Here is a 7,733-nt window from a genome sequence, read left to right as displayed (position 1 = left end):
CTCCTCTTCATTCATCAATGAAACAGACATATTTAGTTTTATTTTCAAAATCCAACAATATTATATGAAGATTTTGTGTTTTTGTTTCATAAAGTCGGCTTTGTCTCGTCAACATCTCACCTTTGTTGCAGAAAAAAAGGTTGTTAATCACAATAATCATTATTATAAGACCACCACCAACAACATCTCCACCACCACCACTGTCAACAGCAACAACAGCAACACCGCCAACAAAGAAAAACAGATTTCAAAATGAGAATACACTGCAGCTAAACCTTGCAAATGCAGCCGAAAATGTGCCTGACAGCCCGTATACCATTTGAAAAACTGCAGATTTGTTCCGGCGTTGGTTCTGTTCAGTCTGACTCACTCTTTGGGCCCTTTCACAAGCAGATAGACTCTTATGAAGTTTGATGGTCTAGCACTATATATTTAGAAAAGAGGCTACAGTACTGCATGTTCCATCCATCCCCCCCCGCCACCCCCTTCACTGTGGACTTCAACTGCGCACCACAGGGTTTGGATTTCGAAGAGTAATGGCTGTAATCTGGGAAGTTCAAATATACTGTGTGCACAGTTTTGTCACAGCTGGTTCAGTGTTGCAGGACTGATTGAATTGTAGGTTTTGCATGAATTCAGAATAGCTGACAAATCGAATTCTTTATTCTTAGAAAGCAGAAATGCTTTTGTAGATTCAGAACATATTGGTCATCTGAGGAGGAGGCAGGATTTGACTTTCTGTGAACTTCTGAGCATAAATAAAAGAGACCCTGAGGCTGCATGTGTCCGTGGAAGTGATGTTTGATTGTTGTCATTACAAATATCCAAAATTTTGTCCATCAGCAACTCTCATGCTGCAGTAATCAGCCTTAATGACCTTGATTGACCTGTTGGTGCGGGTTTAAATACCTCGCTGTGTTGTGACGGGTGGCCAAGAGGAAATCATTAGCGACCCTGTTCCTGTCCACCACCCAGGGGCATTATGGGAGGGGGAGCTGGTGTCTGGGTGGTGCACAAAACTTGGCGCTTCCTGTCTCTAGTACTGCTGACATGACTTCTTTTGTGTGTATTTGAGTGTGCTTTAAGAGTGTGTATGTCATTTTTGTGTAAGTGTGTGTGTGTTGTTATACTGGGGTCACAGTTAAAGGTTGAGGTTGGACCAGTTTGGAGCCAGTGAGAAGTTATTCGGTTCATTGCTGTGTGTGTGTGTGTGTGTGTGTGTGTGTGTGTGTGTGTGTGTGTGTGTGTGTGTGTGTGTGTGTGTATGTGTGTGTGTGTGTGTCCTTAAAGCAAAAACTTTCACGGTTACTTTACAGAATAAGAGACAGAGAGAGATGTTTCTGCCCCTTTGTGCTATTCAGTATTCTACCTCACTGACCTGTTGGCTGACCTCTGACCTTTAGAAAGGGGGACGGCTCTGATGGTCCAGCGGTCAATATAAGGTTGAACTCTGGTAAAGCCGGTCAGCATCACTGCACTGCATCTGTCTCTCCCTCCACCACACCGGCCTCTATATCCCCGTTTCTTTCACCTCATCCACATAGTGGCCGTATGGGATTAGTAGAGACGCAGAACCAGCAATGTAGTTGTTTAAATGTCTAATGAATTCATTGCAAAAATTGGAAAAATAGATGTTGTCCCTTCTGTGCTTGTTGGTGGGGCGGGTTGAATGTGTGTGTGTGTACATTTAAGCTAATGCCCTTGCTGTGTCGGCTTCCAGATGTATGGGCGCTACACCCAGGAGCTCGGGGTGTACGCCAAAGAGGAGGCCGCTCGGCTGAGGGAGAGCGGGCAGAGGCGATCGGTCAGCGACCGGAGCCGGACCCTGGACCTGCTGGAGTACGACAAGGGACGCTGTGCCAAGTGTCGCAGTAAGTTTCATACCACACGGTCGACACTGAGATGGACGGACGAGCGACAGCTGCTCAGACGGGTCCACTTGAAATGGAAATGAATCCTGTCAGTATACAAATTTAATGACAGCTTCAGTGACTCAAAATATTCCACTCATTTGTGTAAAACAGCATCATTTAGTCGAATCTTATGCTTGTAGGCAGAAGAGCTGAGCCATGTCGACATTTTACTACATTATATTAATATAAAGATGTAAAGCTTCTACAAAGCTACAAAGAATTTCTCAGAATATGTGTTTGCAGCTTTATGTGAATGAATATTGATGCAATCGAATCACAGAAGGCAGTCACATCATTGATCAGAGAAATAATCAAACACTGCACTGTTTTGGTTCTTCCAAGAACCATTTTATAAAAACCTCTCTTAGGATTACACTCGAGTAGCTCTACATGAACCCTTTAGGAAGGAAGCCTGAAATGCTTCAAATCAGCAAGATTAAACTTTTTCCAACCAGTTTGTGTTTTAAGAAATGAAGAAATGTGGGTCATATTTTCACTGCCTAATCAAAAAACCGTCCTTATTACGGGTCAGATTCATAAATTATCATGTAACAAGCACTCACACACTATCCCAATTCAGTACGTTAGCATCTAAGACCATTGTACCGTAAACCATTGCTCACCATACCACCAGATATTGGCCTCAATTTGAAAGAAAATGTATTAAGAAGCCTTGTAGCTCTCAAATTCCAGAAAAACAGAACGTCACACGAATAAAATCAACTGCTCTTTTTACCCTTAAAGGTTTAATACAGGCTGCTTCTCGGGCCGGCAGCTCTTTATCCTCCTCGTACATGATACACCAGACCTGTGTGATATTTCCAAGCAGTCAATAATGAGGTGTGCCTTGGAACAGAGTGCACTGCGGTACTAAGAAGGTCAGGATCGGTGTTTCAGTGAGCCTCTCACGTGTATTTTAATGCCACCGAACATCATGTTTGACTGTAGTCTGAGAGCCAGTCCGCTGATTGGACAACTGCTCAGGAACATTTCTCTGGAGCACTTCTAATGGACTAGAGCACCAGATGACTCCGGTATGAAACAGTGGTATTATTAACCGTTTACTCTGAACATTTTGGAGACAGGTGAGGAAATAAGGTGATGACGTCTGGACATGTCACAGACTTGGATGAACAGGTTTACAGGAATATTATAACTATAACTATAAAGACAGAATACAGGACGGAATCACCTTGATGGTCTTTGGTGATGACAGCGGTGCAGAAAAGTCGTGTAATCTTACATCACAGCTACAGTGGTAACTTTTGGGATTAGACAACAGCCCCGTTGAATGAAACAGTAACGGTAAACACTCCATATAGCAGCCTGAACCATCTGAAGCATCACTGCCTCAAGGGGGGAACAACGTTTGAACATTACCTCAGTGTTGGAAATGTAATACTAAAGGCACTTAGCTGGTCTGAAATAGACTTACTGCCTTTTGCTTTGGGAGCATTGATCATGTTGAACAGTGGGACAGAAAGAAAGGAGAAGGAACGCTGCAGCGCTGAACAATCGTCACAACAGAAATCCTTTGCTGTGTATTGACATGTGAGTGAATCCAGCATTTACATTCATGGGTGGATTTATGTGAAGCTTCCCACAACTTTCTCTTTGGACTGTGTGTGTGTGTGTGTGTGTGTGTGTGTGTGTGTGAGGCAGATGATAATGAGATTAGATAAGATTGTGTATAGGACACATAACAGGATAAAACAGGCTGTAAACACAAGTAAGGAATGTCATTCAGATGCATGTGGAAGGTGGGAGGAGGCCTTTCACTTATCGCACACAGACACACGCCATCAGCTGCAGACGGCGGTCAAACTGTATCTGTCCTCAAGTCTGACCTGGTGAAATATCTTATGTACAGGAGGTGCGATAACAACAAGTACAGCCTTTTTCAATCATCGTTTGTGCAGCTGACTGTTGTCTTTAGACAGACTTGAAGAGTTGAACCTGTACTTTGTAGAATAACCTGACATCCTGCGACCGGGCTCCAGCTAGCAGTAGAGCAGGCTGTCAATTGGAATACAAATATAGGGGAGGGCTGCAAATTGATGTTAAAGTCCCTTTTTAACCCTTTAAGATCACACCCCCAGTCATTGTGCACCTATCTAACAATATTGTATTGTATTGTTATATGAAAATCATGTTTTCTTCCTGTAAAACACAATATGATATGTGCTTACAGAAGCTTGAACCAACCAATTTCAACCATTAATATCATGACGTCCAGCCATCAATCAACCTTCAGCTAACATTCATTAGTTAGCTAGCTAGCAGCAGCGTGGTACGTCGGTTATGACACGCCCGCCTTTTCATCGTTCAAATCAAATTTCTCCCAACGCTACGTCCCGTCTGCAGATCCAGTTTCACTTGGAAATACGTCACGATACGGACGTTAGATACTCTCAGAAGGCCGTTTCATCTCGACTTTCAGGACAATCTGTAAGTGTTTTGAAAAGTGTCACCAAGGAGCTCTGAAAGCAGAGGACAAGACCAGGATGCATGAGTTATGTTAGCTTCCGTCACAGTTGTCCTCTGACTGTACTTTTTTTGTTTTCCCCGTATTTCTGAAGGATGAGAGATCAAAGTGACTGAATCGAGTCACTGCTGAAGTGCTGCTGAGCACGTTAGTAACATGTTTCCCTGTGCAGCTGCCTGTTCTGTGTAAATGGAGCGCCCTCTGCTGTTGAGAGGTGCTCAGTGCACCCAGCACTAATCTCTCATAGATACTCTGTTGTCCTAAATGCTGCGGATCTGTGAGTGTGTGTGTGTGTGTGTGTGTGTGTCCTCTGCTCTCATCTCGGTGATGGGCTTCGCTGTTGTTTCACTGGCAGCTGATGAGTCAGCTATCCATCTCCCTCTTCCTCCTCCTCTCATCCTCCGTGTGAGGATCAGCACACCGAAATGCCAGCCGTTGAATTGATTTGCCCCTCGGCAGGTAGCTTCGAGCGTGAGAGATTTGATCTGGATTGCACCGCGGCCTCACACACACTTTTCTGTTTGCGCGAGAAAAAGGCGAATATAAACACACACACAGGGTGAGATAAAGGCATAAAACAAGAGGCGACTGGCTGAAAATATATGGGAATATAAAGTGACACACACACGCACATTCTTCTTCATTGCGGCTGTGTGTTATGACTGCAGCTGCTGTGGGAGACAGACACACACACACACACACACACACACACACACACACACACACACACACAGTATTCCCCTGCTTAGATCGGCACAATCTCTGTTTATTATCGCTCACTCATACTGTTTTGTTATTCATATTTTATACATGTGCACAGATACAAACACGCGCACACACACACACACACACACACACACACACACACACACACATTTCCGTTTTCTTTTGCTGGTGTTTAATGATGCTGAATGGTGCAGCCAGCAGCAGAATCTCCAGCCTATCATCTGCAGTCTCTGGCCCCGTTGGAGCTGTCATCATTTTAACTGTGTGTTAACAGTGTGTGTGTGTGTGTGTGTGTGTGTGTGTGTGTGTGTGTGTGTGTGTGTTTATGATATGCTGGTAGAACAGCCAGGCAGTCCCAGCAGCTCCCGGCATTGATCACGGTGACATGTAACGGCAGCTCGAACAACAGGTAGCGTCTCTGTAATTATGGCCGGCAGTGTTTCAGTCACAAGATGCTGCTGTTCACTGTAGAGTCTGCGAATATGTACACAATGTCAGTTTATATGGAACAGTATGAAATATATGGCTCATTTTTTAGAGTTCAGATTTTTAAAATTTGCTAAAAAAAGAGCTTTGAGGTCTAATAATCATTGAACAACATAAAAAAGGATCATAACATAAAAGTTTCTATCACAGTATATTTGGACAGTAATGGTAGATAAAGGTACATACTGCCCTGCACAGCCAAAATGAAGTACTTACATATTTAAGACCAGAATCGGACTCATTGACATTTGTTTTGATATATAATATCAAGGAAAATGGTGACGCTAAAATCAGCTAACGCTAAATTTACTTACTTTTCCCTCCTATTTGTTTCCTGTAATTCAAATATATACATTTTGATGAACTAACACCTCAGCAATATAGTGTATTATTCCACATAAGTAAGGAAGTAGTTAAATAAAAAAATAAAAGCTAAACTAAAGCTGAAGCTAGCCTGCTAGCCTGGCTTTGCAGAGTAGCAGTAACTGCCACCGCAGCTTTTGAATCTTTAGGAATACACAATTTGGTGTTACGGTTAAGCTAGTTTTGAAGCAAATGTTAAAATTAAATACATTTTCAGTGAATTTATTAATTTGATTTATTTGAGCTTTTCGGCTGCTCTTCTGGCCGCTGCTCTGGCAGTAGACTGTCATTTATACTTGGAATACAATAATATAATAATGCTTAAAAGTAGAACTTAGTAGCTGTGGCCTGGAAATAACCGTGAGGTTGCTGTTAATTATGTGTAGGCCACTCTGATGTGTTATTTATTTGTACACAAATTTCCATTCACATGATGAAGAATACTTTCCTCCTGTGAGGTGGGCAACGTAACTACAGTTCGTTTATATTTCAGACACATTGTTCATAAACAGTGAGCTACCAGCGTGCCTAATTTGAACTTTCCATTGCTTTCTACCATCTAAAATCTGCCCCATAAGCTGGCACTAGCATTGAGCGAACCACACTGGACAACAGGCGTGTAGGTGTATGAACAAAAAGCTCTTTCAACATCAAACAGAAAAGGACAGAGATTCTGACTGTATGCCGCAGACGTTTTCAAGAAACCCCCACAACACGAGTAGAGCGACAGTATCACCACAGTCGGAGTAAAGTAGCCTGTTAAATCATTGCTATCAGTTTTATGTCTTACAATGAATCACTGTTTAGCACAGATTAGAATCAAAGGCAAAACTCTCGAGGGCCCGTTTCAGTCCTGTGGATGAGTTGTGGTGTTGCTGTAACTTTCGTTTCACTTATCTAACTCAAAGGTCTCTCAGCTCCTGAACTTGGACCCCAATGTAAGAACTGTGCAATTTCATTTTTAGCTTTTAACTGGTGACTTTTAAGGCTTGACTGGTTCAGCCCCCACAGCTACGCTCCACATCTATCATTCCCTTACGAGGCAGAGCCCAGTCTGCATCATCATGGATCTTTTTGTAAGAAATGTGCATTTGGACAAACAATCAGAGTAACTTGTTCTGGATCACGATTGTTAAAAACTTAAAGACGTTTTATGGAGGGCTGTTAACCCTTGAGGTCATTTCATGAAGCTGCTTTCAACAAGCAGTTAACAAACGTATCAGCTGCAAGCGTCTTCAGGACATGATGCTTCAGTGCTTGTGATTACTATAATCTTATGAGATCTTAGGGTTTATCCATTATTGTTGAACTTTTTAACAGTTCCATTTTTTGAATGGTGCTGATGGTGAGTTGCCATTAACAACTGTTTAAACAGCATTTCGAGTGTATCTAACGTTCGTGTTTTGACGTATTTCTGAGTGAAACGGGATCAGCAGGCAGGACGTAACGCTGGGAGGAGAGTTCCTGTCATAACCTCTGTACCATGCTGACGCTAGCTAGCTAACGAGTGAACATTAGCTCTGTGCTGCTAAAACTTTAAGATTGATTGATGGCTGGATGTCATGAAATTGGTTGGTTCAAGCTCACATCATATTTTGCTTTACAGGAAGAAAACATGATTAGATATAAGAATACAAAGAAATAGATTTCTTTTGGCATATATTGTTAAAGAGGAGCACACTATGACTGGGGATGTGATCTAAAAGGGTTAAAGGCATTTCATCTTGACTTTCTCTTACGTAATTAATAGGAAACACTGA

At 42.4% G+C, this 7,733-nt stretch overlaps 1 protein-coding gene across 3 annotated transcripts in view; it reads left to right on the top strand.

Annotated features, from left to right (window-relative positions):
• The first annotated feature begins 1,720 nt into the window (after positions 1 to 1,720).
• LOC139284909 (chloride channel protein 2-like) overlaps positions 1,721 to 7,733 on the top strand; it is an 83,252-nt gene continuing 77,239 nt past the window's right edge. For all 3 annotated transcript variants that reach the window (XM_070905276.1, XM_070905275.1, XM_070905274.1), the window contains exon 1: positions 1,721 to 1,871. In XM_070905276.1, coding sequence (XP_070761377.1) covers positions 1,721 to 1,871 — 151 coding nt within the window. The remainder of the gene's footprint in view (positions 1,872 to 7,733) is intronic.

Source organism: Enoplosus armatus, chromosome 5 (genome assembly GCF_043641665.1).
Source record: "Enoplosus armatus isolate fEnoArm2 chromosome 5, fEnoArm2.hap1, whole genome shotgun sequence".
NCBI classification, from domain to species: Eukaryota; Metazoa; Chordata; class Actinopteri; order Centrarchiformes; family Enoplosidae; genus Enoplosus; species Enoplosus armatus.
The sequence above is the reverse complement of the archived record's forward strand: the minus strand, read 5'-3'. Positions and strand labels throughout refer to the sequence as shown.